We start from the raw sequence: 17,485 nt of genomic DNA, 5'->3' as shown, positions 1-17,485 counted from the left end.
TGCCTGAGCCTGTGTTTCCAATGCTTGATAAACTTACATACACTGCAAAACAGGAGTCTAAGCTGAAGGTAGCAGAGTGACCAAAATGGATAACAAATGTGTATACCAGAGTCAAATTTAGAAAGGCAAGGCTAAAATGGTTTGGACATGTGCAGAGGAGATGTACACTGGATTCAGTGAAGGAAGACATGCAAAGGGTTGGTGTGACAGAGGAGGATCCTAGGGATAGGGAGAGATGGAGGCAGATGATCCACTATGGCGATCAGCCAAAAGAAGAAGAAGATGCTCCCTTGGGCATTGGCACTGTTATTAATAAAAAAAAGGCTGTTACTACTGATCTTAGTGATAGCAGGAGTCTAAAACTATAAAAGAATATCAATCAAGTAATTGTAAAAATATTTTAGTCTGGACCAAGCTGTTGGTATAAACATCCTTCATTCAGCATTTACCTGACAGGCATTGTTTCTGGCCATGCATTGCGATAGTGAGCAACTGAACGAGTGTGACACCGTTAAAATGTTGTCTTAATAATACCCTTAAAAGTAGGATGGAATGAATAACTGTGTCTGTAAAGTGATTTGGCACTGACGACTTGTGTTGTTCACCCTTTTTTTACCAGACTCGTTCCTCGGCGCTACATCAAAATTGCTTTCAGCAAGCAGCGTGGCTCCAAAGAAGTGTTAATTAGTTAGATGGTGCAACAACTGAGATCATTTGTCATGTAATCTTGCACACAGCTGGGCAAAATGACAGAAAACCTTCTTGTTTATGACTTTATTTGGGGGTTAGTGCAAATAACAAAGATTTATTTCCCAAATGTCTGCAGGAAATCCTCTTTCCATCACAAAAAAATGCACTGGTTGTCTGAAAGGGGGTTGTAGTTATAAACAGTCGTGATTCCACTCTATCATCCAAATGTTGAATATAGACTACAATGTCAGTATTGATAACTGTCATTTTGATTCACACAATGACCGTCTTGATGAGCAGCTACCCAGGTAATAATTTCATTCAAGCCCTTCACCTTGCAGATTTCTCATGGGTTGCTGGAAATATTAAACCTGATGTTCAATTATACATTCAGCTATTCTTAGCTCTGTCTGTCTACTATGCTCACCTGCCAGACAACCTTTTGATGAATGAGCTATTACCACATCCTGGAGTGTGGTGGACCATAGGTAATGAAGACAAACCGGAGATATTACACAAATAATGGCAGCTGGTGGTCTCTTCCTCTCTGTTCTCTCTTTCACTTTCATCAGTCCTCCCCCTCTTTAGTCCATCCGTACATCAAGACGAAATGTTGATCAGTCTAGGAAATATGACACCTCTGCATCTTCCTCTGAATTTATCATTTCACTTATCGCTGCATGACATCTTGGTATCCACACAGTGAACAGGGGAATGGAGCAATTATACCTGCGAGGTTTTGAGGTAGAATGGTAATCACGGACCTGTCCATCTGCTGTCACTGGAGAATTGAGTGTGATTGTGTGTCTGAGAGACAAATATCTGGGCTAGGATGTTTTTTGTGTATGTTCTCGGGTTATGCATCTAATTTGACAGAAGAAATGTGACCACCAGAGCTTTATCTTTTTTTCTTTCATTTTTTGGGTCCACTGACATTTAACTCATCAAGTTTTGATTTGAATCAACAGTTTTCCTTCTTATTCACTTATATATTCACTTCTTATTAATTAATTCATGCTCATCTGGTCAGTGTGATTGATTGTGACCAAACCAAACAATGGAGTACTTGATGAAAATTAAAATGATGAACATGATGAGAGGAAACAAATCCATCCATCCATCCATCCTATTCTGCTTATCCAGTTCAGGGTGGTGGTGGTGGTGGAACCGGGTTTCATGGGTTGAGAGTAAACACATGAAAAGCTATCACTCTTTGCAGGGCCACCACTTAGAGACTGACAGGCAGTCGTACTTTCAAACCTATGGTACCTATGGTCAATTTAGATACCACTAGTTATGCAAACATGCATGTCTTTGGACTGTGGGAAGAAATGGGAGTGCCTGAAGAGAACCCACACAGGCACACGGAGAACATGCAAACTTACACAGAAAGGCCCCAAACTGTTTTTGGATTAAAAAACAGGTAGACATTTTCTCCTAAAATGATCAGTATCTCAGATTTTTATCCGTCACATAAGTTATCATACGAAACCACAGACGAATGGTGCTTTTGTTATAACAGGCTGAAAGTCAAAAATATTGAAAACAGCGGACCTAACATTATGCCCAGATGACCTCTGCTGGTCAGAATTTTGCAATGCATGTTTCCACCTCCAGCCCTCCACTCATCCACCTTCAGTTCTCTGTGATGTTCATTCAGTCTCCTCGACTGACCCCTAGCTTTGCTGCATGTGAAATAATCAGCAACAAGAAAATGATCTCATACTTCACAAGTACAATGCAGTCTAACACGTGAACCACAAATCAACGCACACTTTCATTATTGCTGCATTTTGCTTTGCAAGTTTCAACTCTGCCGAAAGGTGTGTCATATCCTTTTTTTGGCTAGTTTGCAGAGTAGCCACGGCCCTGAGGTGTCTTTGGGATATAATGAGTCACCACATAGTCACCTTTGTTTTGAATCAACCAACAACATAGCTGTTTGTGCAGTGAATGCAACGTGTGTGTTTTCCCATGTCATTCCCACAGTCCCATCCCCCCAACAGGAACCATAGTCTCCCCTTATCCCATTAAGACAATTGCCAAGACTGGCATTCAAACGTGTGCACGTGCGTGTTTGTGCGTGCGTGCGTGTGTGTCCGAAAGCACACACAACCATACACACACATATACGGACGAATGCACACAAATATACTGACCCATACACACACACCGGGCAGAGAAACAGTAATTTCAAAATCAATCCTTTTGAAGAAAAAGAGTGAAAAAAGAATGAGAGCCTCAAAACCTCAACCAGTGTTGGCTGATTGTAAAGGACTGTCAGTTACTGCAGTCTTCTATTGGGCCAAAGGGAAGCAGCAGGATTCAACTTGGGGCCCAGTAAAGGGCTATTCTTCCTGGAAATCAGCCCTCGCACATGGACTTGAATGCGGCCTGAGGCTAATCTCCTGAGCTGTGGGAGTCCAATCTATATTCACAGGCTGTGCGACCCCAGCAGGCACGGCCATGCATGCTGATGCTACTACACACAGCACTAAGCTAGTGCTAAAGCTAAATCAGGGTTAATGCTAACGTGCCCATCACACATCTTGTATAATATGCCCTGCAAATATGGATAAGGATATATTTTAAGATGTATAGAAATAAAGTTTCGAGTAATAAAGAATAAACAAGTGAATATTTTCTTGGGTATATGGAAACCTTTTTGTGTTCCCCATAACAAGGTACCGAACTACATTATTCTTTCCAGCAGACATATTAGAACGTGCCATTTCTCACTTAAAATCTTCTATTCATCAAGCCATGTAAATAGCTTTGTGTTTTGTTTTTTGTTGTTTTTTAATGTCCCAGGTTTTGAAATACACTTTTGTGTACTTTACCTCCTCACAGAATATAGCATCAAACTCCACAAAATTTCCAGTGCAAGTCACGAAAAATGGTGTGAACAGTTTTCATGCACTTGAAGTAGAAAGCTGTTCACAGCCAGGTCCGTGAGAGAAACTAGGGCAATGATTCTGGCAAGACACATTTTTTAGCAAGTGTCATCTCAAATTGCTGAGAGCATCATGTGTGGTCTGGTCCATGTGTGGTGACCTGAATTTGGGCAAGAGACAGAGCTGGTTTGGATTCAGGATCCAGACTTGAGCCAGCATACATGGGCCAAATCTGTGGTGTAATTAATATATTGTACCTGTGCCTGATTATTTATCTGGCAAAACCAGGTTTGGGCCATTACTAGGCCAAACTATTATGGCTAAAAGGATTGGATTGGGAAGCAAGCATTGCAATCAAAACCTGTCAGACTGAATGAATCCCAGCAGTTGTCACACCTGTATTTAAAATGAGCTCAGAGGGCAATTATACTGTAGTAAGTATGGATGTCCCATTCTAGTAACAGTTTCCTAAAAACACACTAAACAAGCTGTTAAAAAAACACACGTGTCAAGGTTATACTCATTGCTGTTGGTGAGTGGCACATGAGGGACGACGGTCATCCTCATCTACTAACCTGAGGACACCTTCACTATCATTAGATGCTGACCCTGTTCTCATTGCCTCATTAATAATGTTCTCAGCAACGAATCTACTCCTCCTCAGCGTGTGCTTAACCAGCCAGCAGTCGATTAATAATCGGCATCTTATTCTGCCCTGATGGCTCAGTGAAATAACAGCCCGCATGTCAATGATTGAAACTGCACCCTTTAATTTATCAGCCTCTTATTTGAAAAGCCGTGTGTGTTAATGGAGAGAGATTCTCATTCCTGTTGTGGCTTTTCATTATGACATGCATGATGCAAATTGATAGCTGATTAGACGGGATTTATTTTTTGCTATCAACAGTGGTTAAAGTGAGATTTTGCAGGTGTGGGGAGCCTAAAAACATAAGAAAAAGAAATACTCAGAAATAAGCCCCACAACATCTTGTTTTGTGAGGTTGTGATCAGCTGACCTGTGCTGCTACTCAGATATTCATTGCTCGTTGTGGATGTAGCCAACTGAACTTAACAAGACATATTCAAATGTTTAACAAGCTGTATGGGTAATTTTCCAAACCCTATATGCTAAAAGGGTAGAAGTTGATGTAACCTATCATTGACCGTGAACACCACATTTGCTCTGTCAGCCCAACGTACCAGTTTAGCCTACACTGAACCGTACCACACTGCTTAGTGTGGTACACAAAATTAGTTTACTTCAATTTCTTTTGTGAGATGGTTCATAGAAACACATCAGGCACACATAATGTATAGATCTAATATCTGATTTAAAGAATCAGAAGAATTTTAAATGAATTACAACAGTAAAATTTAAAAATGTCCTGTTTAACAGCTGAGCAGTGCTTACCTTTGAGAATAATCTCACATTTCCTCTTCTGTCTTTCATCTTTTTATCTCTTAATGTAACAAACTGATGTCTCTCTCTCTCTCAGTAACATTACATTACATTGCATTAGCTCCCAAACACATTTGTGGCTAACTGCTCAGAAACTGTTTGTGTTTGCATTTGAAATTCTTACTTCAAGTTACTGTTCATAGTGCTCCTCTTCTGTGTTACTGTAGATACTGAAGTACAGCGACCACGAGTTTACGTCTACATCATGAATACACCACAGGGATAAGAGGAAAAAAAACCAGCCATGGCATGTCTTTATTTTCTTATCAATGAGCAAGTATCATCACTGGAAGCAACGTCAGGCTGCAGTACATGAAAAATATATTGACTCCACAGTAATATGCATTAACCTGCCTATCAAATTTAATTGCTTATTATCTAACGGTACCGGGATTAATTGTGTCAAAAGTCATCATCTGCCAAACACTGATTGTTGGCATTTGCCAAAAGAATTCATTTTTCTGTTTTTAAACTGTCTAAAACTTATTATAATGTGTCAAACATATTTCTCGTGAATGGTATTAAGTCATCTAGAAAGAACATGTCACAAATGTAAAGTCTGAAATCATTATGTTGGCTAAGTGAATTTCATATATCATTTATTTTATTCAGAAAAAAAGATTAAACATCTTTTTTTCAAGAGACATGGCCAAAAGGGGAGTAGAAATTGGAACAAAGGGGCAAGATTCATTATAATGTAGACCACAGAGGAGGTACAACAATGCAGAGTCATAAGGATACTTGCAAAACAGGTCATTTTGTAAATGTTTGGTATAACCCCTTCATAAATCCTGTTGACTACAGCTTATCCCCCAAATATTAACAAGAATATTGCACATAAAAAACCACAAACAGACATTAGCAATCACTTTTTGGCAGATGATCACCTTTTCTTCTGCTCTCTGAAGCATTTTAGCACCCTTTAGCTTGTTGTTTTGATTCCCCTGTGTGTAACTGTAGTGTTTTGGTCTTATTTGCTAAAAGGAAAAAAAGCCCCCAAAACTAAAAAACTATATATCCTAAAAGCACAGCTAAAGCTAGGTCAAACAGGGCTAACAATACAGTATGTCGCTGGTGAACACAGTGAAACATTTAGCAGTTAAAGAGAAAGGTTGAAATGAGAGTATTGGATTTTCCCTAAAACAACTGATGATGCCTAATTTATACCAGAAGTTAAAATATGCAACTGCTCTAGCTGACACAACAACACATTAATTTATGAAGGTAAACATGTGAGAACTTGCAGAATAAGATGTGAAAATCACATCTGCATGCAATGTCATTCATTTATAAAGTTGTTGCTTGAAATGTGAAATTTTTTTTTCAGATTAAAATCAAGCTGTTCAAGTTTGTTTTCAGAAATGCCAAACATCCTGATAACAGCCTAAGACAGAAAGTAAAGGACAAGAAAATAAGGGTAGTTTTTTTGCATCTAAATGAATACACCAAAGTGAATCTAATACATCCAACTGAATGATGTGATGACAACCTCAGGAAAACATACTCTGCTGCAGAATGACCAGCCTGCATCATCACAACCTCTGTCTCATAATACAGACACAGATGTTCTCGCGATCTTCCCATGGATGAACAAGGACATATCTCTAGTGAAATACTGCCCTCTAGTGGAATCACACTTTCAGATAAACATCAACCACGACCTTTCTATTACGCAACAAAAAAAATAAATAATCACTGAGTTTGATGATATTGATACTGGCAGGTTTAGTACATTTTTCAATAAAGTAGAGAGAAAACGCATGAGAACTTGAAAAGAAGGCAAGCTCCCAACACTACCATGATCTGAATGACTGATAACTTACACAAACTTAATGGAAAAAACACCATCAAGCCTTCCATCTCAACACCGGAGACCAGTCCTGTGAGAATGTTTTGGACATCACCAGTTTTCAGGTATGGGCAGATGTTCTTCCACATTTTTAAATGCATTTCACTTAAACACAACTCCTTTAACGAGCACAACCTAAAATTTCAATACTTGAACATAGAATTGTGTTATTTATCCAAACCAAAATAAATACTTTCCCTTCCCTCATTACCACTGCTTGTTCTTGAGCAAGGCCTCTTGAGCTCTACAAACAGATAAAAGTGTTGCTGTAATGAGCAGCTTTAATGTGTACCTGGGTGAATATCAATGCAGCCTCCCTGCAAAACTTTTCTAAGATTAAGAAGAAAATCACACTGCTACTCAGACTCATTTGGTCATCATTTTCATTTTTTTCAATACTGTATTAGTCCTCCAAAAGTGGTTAAAGTGTACGTGTCTCTATAAAAACCTCTCAGAAGCATATACTGTTTCGCCTCTGTAATGTTCATGTTCTGATATTGTCTCTCTTACTGCTGTACATCCATCTTGTTGTGTTTGCAATACAGTACATGTGTCAGCTTTCCACTCTTGGTGAGTGAATCTGAAAACAAACTAAACTCACACAACACACAACATCAAAGACAAATGACACTGGTGAAAGCTCATTTTTGAGGAGAGGTGACTTTAAAGTATCTGGACCCAGTGTATTTATTTTCCCTTCCACTACACAGCTGGGTGCAGTCAGGTGTAGTCTGTGGTGTTCTGGCTATGATGTACTGTATAATATATATATATGTATACACATATATATTTAAGACCCTATGTGCTCTTTTTACCCTCTAAAATTTGGTGTGGAGTTTAAAGGTACCCTGTGGAGTTTCAGATGAATAGTCACGTTTTCAACATCTGTCTGTTTTCAATTTTTTAAATCATGCACATTCACCATACACACTTTTTCTGTTTTGTTTCTTCTCACAGACTTCTCATAAAACTTGATGTAGCTGCCGTGACATTACCCGCTGGTGTTTAACCCTTTATCGAAAGCCTCAAGTGTAACATGTCGGTTATTGGCCACTTGTTTTTGTTTTTTGTAAGAATTACTAGAATTCAAAAACTTTGGAAAAATTCTTGTGTGGACTGTAAAAGTAACTGTGCACATGCAAACACTCTCAAAAGGTATCAACACTACGAAAATAGTGAAGAGTTCCAGTTGATGCGACTGATAGTAGCTGGCTTCTAGTCATGGTTAAAAAAAGATGGATTCGAAAGGTGATGCCAAAGTAGAAGTGCCTGAAACCTGCATTGTTTTTAAAGGCCACTAGGAGGCAATAGCTGACAATGCAAAATAATGTCTATCATCCTGAGAACCAACGAAAAAGGCATCTTTCATTGTAACTGTTTTTGTGATTTCCTCCCTGTTTGGAGCTAAAAGAGGCCACCCAAACACATGAGATATCATTGGAAAGGCCAGGATGTCCTCTACTGAGTACAACAGGACTTTTTAGGGTATCTCAAGTAAGTAAGAAGATACAGACCAAAACCAAATGTCCATTACAGAGGGATAAATGAATAGGATAGGTCTCAGGAGGCTATGGAAAAGGCTGTCTGCTAGGACCTCAGCAGGGATGAGAACAGAGGATAATTCATAGTTACTGGTACCAACTTGTGACTGACAAGTGAGTGACCACTGAGCGTGTACTTTCACCGTTAGATCCACCCCTTGTAGTCACATCTGGTTCCAAAAAGATGATGAGGATGAAGATATTCATTTTACCAACCAGTGGGTGATGTTACTGTAGCTAGGTCAATCTTCTAGGCTGCCTATGCCACTAGCCCAGTTTCAACTGCTCATTATGGCTTTGTTTCACACGGAACCTTAAGGACACACATAATTATGATATATACATTCAAATATTAAATATCTGTTTAAAAGAAAACTCTATAAGGCACCTTTAACTCGTGGTATTAGTTTGAAATGTTGTGTTAAAATTAGCTTACTTTAAAAATACATCAAATTTTGAAGGCAACAGTAGAGAGCTTCCTTTGGTTGAACCTGTTACAGTGCAAAAGTGTATTAGAGGAGAAAATAAATAAAAAGAAAGGAAGAGAGAGAGAGAGGGAAAGAAGAACTGACTCACAACCAAAGTCCTGGCCCAACTTGAAATGAGGAGGTAGCAATTACGTGGTTGTCGCCTAGGTCGCTCTGGTGTTTCCTCAGTATAAGCGGTCATAAAAATAAAAGGATTTTAGGTGAAGAGCATCAGGAAGTTCTTTCTCAGTGATGCTGACAATCCTAAAATTTGTGAAATCCTTTGAAGTAAATCAGTAAAGTTGAAGAAAGAAATAAAAAACAGAAAACAGTGAAACAATCAAAGTCATCACTGACATTACAAGGCGATGTACACCAAATCAGAACAGGACATGTTAGATGGGGCCAGGACACACCATGCTGGGTCATGCTGCTCTGGGAGATTTATTTAGTGATTTTTCCTTTTTTTTCGTTCTTTTTTTTGTTTATTATGTTGTTCACTTGCGCTCCTGTCAGGAGTGTAGTAAATGGGACAGTCAAGCAGCAAGAGTCACAGTTCATCATCATCATCATCATCAATATCACCACCATTATTATCATTCTCCTAATGGTATCATAATAATAATTTCATCATCATCATCATTGAACTTTTTCCTCAAGCTAGAAAATAATTTACATCACATTGTTTTTACTGACTTTTGAGACCACAAACATTCCAGCAACACACTCTAGGAATAAGGGTGGGTAACAATCAGAAAAGCATGACTTTTTGCATAGTATTAAATGAACAAAGACATTGAGTTCTTTATTTACAATTATTGTATAGATAAAAAAAATATCATAAAAACAAGATGAACACTTAAATCACTTACCCATAAATGGCTAAGTATGCCAAAAAAGTTATTTGTTGGCATTTCTCTTTTTCTTTGTTCCACAAACTGCATGCTGCTAAATACAGTACATCGAGGCAGGTGAGAGTATATTGCAAAAAGTATCATTGTTATCATCATCATCATCATCATTATCAGTGTCATCGTCAAAGTTATTATTGGTTCCTACAGCACGTGTTATGATTGGGATGTAATCACGATGTTTTCTGACAGGAGCAGTGATTGATCACATACAGCCAAACGGCTGCATCGGCAGTATGACTCATTGTGGTGCATGATGGTAGATGTAGTCAGGAGGAGCTCCTGTGTCCACACCAGTGGAGTTCCTGTCCTCGATGGACTCATCGCTGTATTTACAAAGATTATTTTTAAACTCGGTTTCTTTGCATCCCCTTAAAGCTGAATGTCCTCCTGGATGTAAAAGTGGTTTGAGAATATTGGCTCAAGTCTTTTTTTTTATATATTATTATTATTATTATTATTGAAAATGCTATTGTTTTGTATTTGTTTTGTTTATTGTTTTACAGTTTTTACAGAGAAACAAATAAATTGTCAAGTTAAAACAATGGAAAGAAAACAAAAGAAATCAACAGCTTTCAAGCAAAATATTAGAACCCAAACTGTTTTTTTTTCTTTCTCTAACTTAAATAAGACAGATTTTTTTATTCAGATGGTCCATGTTACGTTTTCAACACGCCTGAGCTGACTGGTAAAGCTTGTGCACCCTCTCCAGATGGACAGATTGGCTGGGAAATGACAGAGGAGGAGGATATAAAAAAGAAGAGAGATAGAACTTGTTGGATAAATGATCGTATATACTTTACTAGCTTATAGAATTTTTGTTTTTTGTTTTTAGTTAGAAAAATCTGGATTTTTTTGCAAGTTGCATAATGAGCCTATCACGTCATGCTTGCCAGTGATTTCAGTTAGTAATAGAAATACAATAGTACAGGCTAGTTAAGTGGCCTTGTCCTTCGGAGTGCAATAAGACTGGGTAAATGTGCCTTCTGTATGTAACATCTCTCTGGTAATGTCTGATTGGTCAAAGCACAATAAATAGTTTACAACTAGTGAGTACAGTTGAGATGCTAGAGTACTGTATATTCTGTGACGGCAGGAAGACAAGCTTGGTTAAAACACACAAAAGCACATCTAGAATTACACCACAGAAGTTTTCATTCATAACCAGATAGTGCAGAAAATCTTTTTTTTTCTCATATATATATATATATATAGAAAAAGAGTCAAAGCAACATTCCATTTTTGTTCTCATTTCTTCTTTTTTTTGTCAGTTTTTCTGTTTTCTTAGATGTTAAAAATGTCTGCAGCTTTGTGTGGCTGCATGTGTCTCTGCTAGAGGAAAAGAAACTCCTTTAAACAAAAATAAACCAAAAGGTTAAATAAAAAATAGACACAACGCAAAAAATATTCCATGTTTTCAACCAAAACGTTTTGATTTCCGTGCGGTACAGAGAAGCCAAATATAACTGCAAATTTCTAATATGACTCAGCTGCAGCCTTTTGATGGTCATAGATTTGTTTTTTTAAAAACGTCAAGTCCTTTGAAGAAGCAGGTTTATCTAGAAGAGTTCGCTATAAAGGTCCTGATATCAGCCTTTGACTCGAGCCCTGACCCCAGGCCAGTGCTGAAGCACAGAGAAAAATAAACCATAATCTTAACAAAAGAGAAGAAGCAGTGGATAAAAAGAATAAAATATCCCCCTCTGTCACAAAAAGGAGGCCTCTGTTTAGAAAAAAACCAAAGGCAAGCCACTCCAACTTGATCCCAACAATCATATAGAGTAATACTAAGATTCCACAATTACTATGTATCCCATTATATTTTGGTTTCTTTTTGTTGTTAAACCTCTAAAAATATCTACATTATTTGACAAGACAGCAGGCAAATTCCAGCACAGGGTTTTTCAGTAATAACACACCGAAACAGCTCTGGTCCATCTGAGCTTCGACTTCGCCTTCCTCCTTCTAGAAACCAGGAAGTTTATCTCTACGAGGTTGTAAACAAATTACATTCTCTTTAAGACATAAATAAGTCAAAGTTATTGGAGCCATTGAAGCAGGAACAAGGCAACATGCCAACAAACAAAGATAAACTCTCTCTAAATATATTTATATGTATTTATATTTATAGAATATATCCCATAAATGCTATCATCATTATTATTATTTTGCGTTCCTCTTTACGGACAGGTGCAAAACTGTTGTGCAAGTTGAGCCCTACCACCTCGATACACATTTCCGTTTATGGATGAAATAAATTTGTACAGTTGGGTACATGTTCATGCCACACAGAAGAGGGGACTTTGCAGGCCAGAAACTCAGAGATGCTGTCTTTAAAATCGCAGTCCACAGTGAGGCCTAGCCCATCAGAACCAAAGAACTCCAATAAAATTAAAAGCCTTTTAAATAAAACCTGGGTAATGTACATTCATGCAGGAGCAACAATAATAAGAACAATAATAATCAGAATCAGAATTAGAATAATAACAATATTTTTCAATTTAATTTAAACTATTATCAGTATTAACAATGTTTTTTGTTGAGGAGAGGAAGAGTGAGCAGAGTTTAAAGTCTGTCCTCTTGTGTGATTTTTACTCCTCAGCAGTCTCCCTCCTCATCGTCCTCCTCCCAGTGCCGCTAAAGACACCGTTCGTACATATGTGCAGTCAGACCCACGCTTATACAGTACATGCTAACCAGTACAAGTGTATTGTCGTACACGCCACCGCGACTGCTGCCGTACTCATACAACCACAAAAGCAGGATGGCTGTGTAGGTTTTGTGGCTTTGTTGCACTTTTTTGATTGTATGCTAGTTTGTTTTTTCTTTTCACCTTGACATATTACTTAGATTTTCTCTGCTTTGAAAGGAACAGAGCGCTTCAAGGGCTCTAGGCTAAGGGAAAATGGTGGACATTTTCCCCCCAGGACTGTGTCGCCGGTAGGTAGCGGTTTGGGGGAACTTGAAGTTGAGAATTGGGTGAAAATTTGGGGGTGAAGACTTGTATGGTTACAGTTAAAGGTCTGGAGGAATTGGAGGAGGTGTCCCCACAATGTGAGGAAACAACATTAGAGGTTAGAGCTGAGTTTAGGATCAGGGTTAGAGGCTTGTCTCCAAGCTGTGCAGAGGACTGGCAGGGCTGGAGGAAGCAGCTGATTTACTGGTATCGATAGTGAGATTAATGCCACTGTCAATAGCGTTGTTGTTCTTGTTAGGGGACGAGGGCTGGCTTGAGTACTTCATCCTTCTACGAGCAGAATCATCGTCCGTGTCATCAATAAGGGGGATGTTGGGCGTGGAGTCTTCTATCCTAAACTCAGGGTGTGTCATGAAGTTGTGGATGGATGTTCTGGAGTCTGGTTTTTCCAGGCCTTCATACAGGGAGCTACGGAATGCATTCACAACTCGGATCTGACATGGAAAGGGACAAAAAAAAAAACAAAAAAACAAGAAGAAAAATGGTAAGAAGTGATGCCGGAGACAAAATCAAAGGGTTTGGAGGTACCCTCGAGATGAAAGAAAAGGCAGGGGGGGTGGGGGTTGAAGAGAAAAGGGGCATAGAAGGAGGGATCCTCTCATTTGAGGATAAAGAGTTAAAGAAGGAGCAGAAGGTGGAGGAACAGCAAGGGAGAAGGCAACTGCAGCCTGTGTTCTGCTTTCACAAGATGACTACAGTCACAAGTCATTCAATTTTGGCGTGCACTAAGGAAAACTGTGAGGAAAACAATCATAAAAAAACACAACAAAATCATACATTTCAAGAAAAACAAATACCAAAGCAACACGAATGCTCGTTGTAAGTATACGCTTTAGTCCAATGTGCTGTATACCTAGAAACAAGCCACGTTAATAAATGGAATGCTTACAGAAAATTTAAAGGAGAATATCACATGCAAGTTTGTAGAAATCTGGTGGACGAGGTCAGTAAGAAGGAAGGAGGTTAGATCTGAGAGATCCAATCAAGTTGTTTAAAAACTTCTGAAGGTACCAGAACACTGTCTGGGACAATATCCACACAGACTCTGAGTGGGACACACAAACACACGAGTATAGCACACGGTGGGTATGGCATGGTCTCAAACAGGGCAATGGACGGTCAAGCCTGCATGAGGTTGGCTCAACACAAGCATCGCAATGTAAAAACTCACAACAAAACAATAAAACCAAAAGGAAAACAGTGGCATTGAGACAACGAGCAAACACAGCAGGTTAAAATGTGACAAACACAGAAAATGAACAAGAGGTAAACACAAACTACATGCAACATGACAACAGGACAGTGAGGGAGTGGTGAACACCGGCACACAGAGTACAGACACTAAACACATGGAAGTGAATAATGAAAATAAGAGTTTTACTGTCAGACGTCTGACGGTCAAAGCATGTTCCTGAGTCCATGCACGTCGAAGTAAACACTCAAGTATAAGGCCCAAACAACTATTTGACAATTTATTGAGACTAAAAAGTAGTACAGTAGTCACAGACTATGGCAAATTGCTGTTTTCATAAACCCTGTTTGCATCTTCAATTTATTTTGTAAAAAAGATCCTACTGACGTTTTACAAGAAACTAAATCATGACAAAAATGTGAGGTATATGGAAAAGACTGCATCAGTATTGTTGCTGGGTTTTAATTGATAATTGGCTTTACATTTACATTATTAACTCAATTCTTGTTTAAAGTAGCTGAAACTAAAGAAATGAAAATAAATTGCTGTAAAATGTAGCAACAACATATCAATGCTTTTATGTATTTTGTGCTTCCAGTTAATAAAATGTTCAATTAAAGATAAGAAACCTGTTTTCTCATTCTTGACAGGAGCAGTGAATACACTAAATGGACAAAAATACTGGGACAGGAAACCCATGCCTGTGAAGCTCCCGCTACACAGTTTTTATGCTGATGTTAATGCGAGAGGAGTTTTGGAGCTCTGCAGTTACTGACTCTGCAGAAACTTGATAACCTTTACACATTATGCGCCTTCACTTGCCACCAGGCATGGCAAGCTGCTGCCTGGAGTCCCAGGCCAGCAGGTGACCCCAAGGTCTGATCAACCTCAAACTACAGCAATGGTAATGTGCAAAGTTTGCAATGCCAGTAGTTGAGACCTGACTTCCCTAAGGGGCCCTGCCCACCTTCACTCACTCCCATCGCAAGTGGCACACATGAGTCTGTTTAAACAAGCCAAATGTTAGGAAACCGTTTAGGAGTGAAAATAGACAGAAGAGGAAGAGGAGAAAAAGCAAGACAGTGGGGAATGAAGCAAACAATAATGGCTAATAAATATATTGCTCACTAGCTACAGTAAATGCTACTAGTCTAGCCTTAAATGTAGGGGAGAGGCAGTCAAAATCACGAAGCTTCCACTAACATGAAGTTATTTCTTCTCTTTACTTAGATGTTTAACAGTAGCTAACTTAGCTAGCAGAGCAGCATAGTTAGCACACTGGCATTGGACCTGTTTGCATAGCTAGCATGTTAAAGCAACACAGAAGCTAGCTACAGTATTAACAGTTTTTAACTTAGCCTTGGGCATTGTTGCCAAAATAAACATGGTCTCTGCCATAAGTAATGTTTTACTGTCATTTTATCGGACTATTGTTTGTGGCGGTGGTGTCAAATTACTTAAAACAAAGTGGCCATAAATGCTGTTGGTGGGTCCTTCTCTGAATTTTTGTCTGGGGCCCCAAAAGACGCTAGAACGACCTTGTTCTGTAACTTTATGGTGAAAACAACCGAATTCAGTAATTACGAAATGTGGCCCAATACTTTTGTCCATGTAGTGTATTTGAAATTTAAACTCTGCCACAAACCTTAAGACTACAATATTCCTTCTAATTTTAAGATATCAGATTTATAAAGCTTTGAGAATAATGCATATTATATGGCAAACATTCTGGCAGTGCTGCAGTAACTGTGGTAGAGTAGGTGTAAGGAGAGAAATGAAAATTAATAATAAACAGAAGCCTGTCTGGATGATTGCATGTGACAGGATGTCTGACAAGTAACACTGATGGGGTGTCAAAAAAGGGAGGGGGTGGGGTGGGGGCTGATTTTACTTTGCTGCAGAGGATCTATGTCTGTAACTATGGTAACATGACAGTCAACTACACCAACAGTATGAAGCAACAAGACGGGATGAATTATTGGTACACTACTGCCTTATAGTGAGTACCCTGGCCCCGATTCCAGTTCGCACAACCTTCACATGGGATTTAATTTGATTTTCATAAAGCAGGTTGTGTCAATGAGGATGTGTGTGTGCATGTGTGCAAAAGAGAGTGAGAGAGACAGAAAGATGAAGGTGGGAAAATCATTAAATAACACAGACGCTTTTGAATAAAATACACACTCGCCTCAAAGTTTGCAATGTGGCAGTACTAAGCCAAATATACCTCTGCTACCTTAATACTTTCTTGTCACTGCAGGTGATTCAGCTCAAAGGACATGTAGGAGGTAAAACTTGTTTTATGCCAAGCCAATGTGATTTGCCACAAAAGCGTCACACTCCCACGTAAAAAAACCCCCAAAGTTAACACTGCAACTTATACTTGAATGTTCACCCAGTGACTTGGTGATTTGATTGGAATTAGTTCACATTAATGTCTATAAAGACATAAAAATGTGAGGTTTGGATGAGGGGATGATGGATGGAAGATGAGCAGAGGGAGACAAACTCACAACCTGAAATGTCACGCCGTGGGTATCACCCTTAGTCCTGCGCTCCTAGCACTCTGAGGAAACAAACACACATTCACCAATGAGAGGACAGTACACCCAACCATGGGACGAGATATCAAGATGAATTTGAAATCCAGCGTGAACAAGAAAAAGACAGAAGAAATAGAGAAAATGAAAACGCAAATAGCAAGAACGAAAGAAAAAGACAAATCTTCAGAAATGCCAACCTCAAGATGGAGACTTTTGTTGTAAATTAAAAACAAATAAATCAATAAACTACAAAAAATAACTTTCTGCTCATGACAGGATGGCACCCCTGAAGCAAAGAGAGTGGAGAAGCAGACTGACAGAGTTCTGACTCACGGCCAGTAGTGGGAGGAGCAGTAGCAGCAGTAGTGCTTGTAGGAGAGGAAAGGGCATTGGACAAGGACACGTGACTAGGACTAGAAACATTGGTTACATCCTGGGTCTGGCTGGTGGTGGATGATTGGCGTCTCAGAGCCCCTGCCCCCTGAAAGGAGGTGCCACTCTTGAAGGTGTTGACTACTTCAATCTGTAGGAGAGCGGGACAGGAGAGGACAAATGGCTGCTCAGAGTGACACAGACCAAATGGTAACACAGGTTGATTGGTAGGGTGACTGGTGGTAGAGGGAGTATCTCAGTCATGACATGATGGAGGGCAGCTAAAGGTCAGGGTGTGGTGTCCCCACAGCGAAAACACTGGATCTGATCTAAAGAGCTGGTTCACCCAAATTACGTCTGAGCTATAATGGTAGCCATGCAAATAGTTTTGGGTTCCCTTCAGATTTGTTGCGTGATGCTGATACAGAGCGATATTAAAAACATTTTATTAAAATTCAGTAGCTAATATTTATCTCTGGAACAAAACAAAACAAATCATTTTCGTGTAAAATTTAAGAGAAGTAAGCGTGAGCAGTCTACAGTAGAAGAACTTTCTACAAAGCAAACATTTCATGTTCGTTCTGAAAGTT

The 17,485-nt window shown here is 39.1% G+C and overlaps 2 protein-coding genes across 11 annotated transcripts in view; one reads left to right on the top strand and one right to left on the bottom strand.

Moving 5' to 3' along the window:
* The window catches only part of sirt4 (sirtuin 4), a 700,781-nt gene that overhangs the window by 274,424 nt on the left and 408,872 nt on the right, over positions 1–17,485 (top strand). The window lies entirely within an intron of this gene.
* Positions 9,313–17,485, bottom strand: part of atp2b2 (ATPase plasma membrane Ca2+ transporting 2) — a 71,114-nt gene continuing 62,941 nt past the window's right edge. For 2 of the 10 annotated variants that reach the window (XR_005613087.1, XR_005613088.1), the window contains 2 exons: positions 16,497–17,046; positions 13,133–13,222 (listed from right to left, as the gene is read on the bottom strand). Coding sequence is in view for 8 of the 10 variants with exons in the window: in XM_039612249.1 (XP_039468183.1) it covers positions 12,911–13,222; positions 16,954–17,046 (405 nt within the window). In the remaining 2 variants the exon portion in view is untranslated. Of the gene's footprint in view, positions 13,223–16,493; positions 17,047–17,485 lie in introns of those variants that run through there. The other 8 variants (XM_031731405.2, XM_031731407.2, XM_031731409.2 and 5 more) reach the window with 7 other exon arrangements.

This window comes from Oreochromis aureus, linkage group 5 (genome assembly GCF_013358895.1).
Source record: "Oreochromis aureus strain Israel breed Guangdong linkage group 5, ZZ_aureus, whole genome shotgun sequence".
In the NCBI taxonomy this organism is placed as follows: Eukaryota; Metazoa; Chordata; class Actinopteri; order Cichliformes; family Cichlidae; genus Oreochromis; species Oreochromis aureus.
Note: the sequence above shows the minus strand (reverse complement) of the source record. Positions and strands in the feature narration are given on the sequence as shown.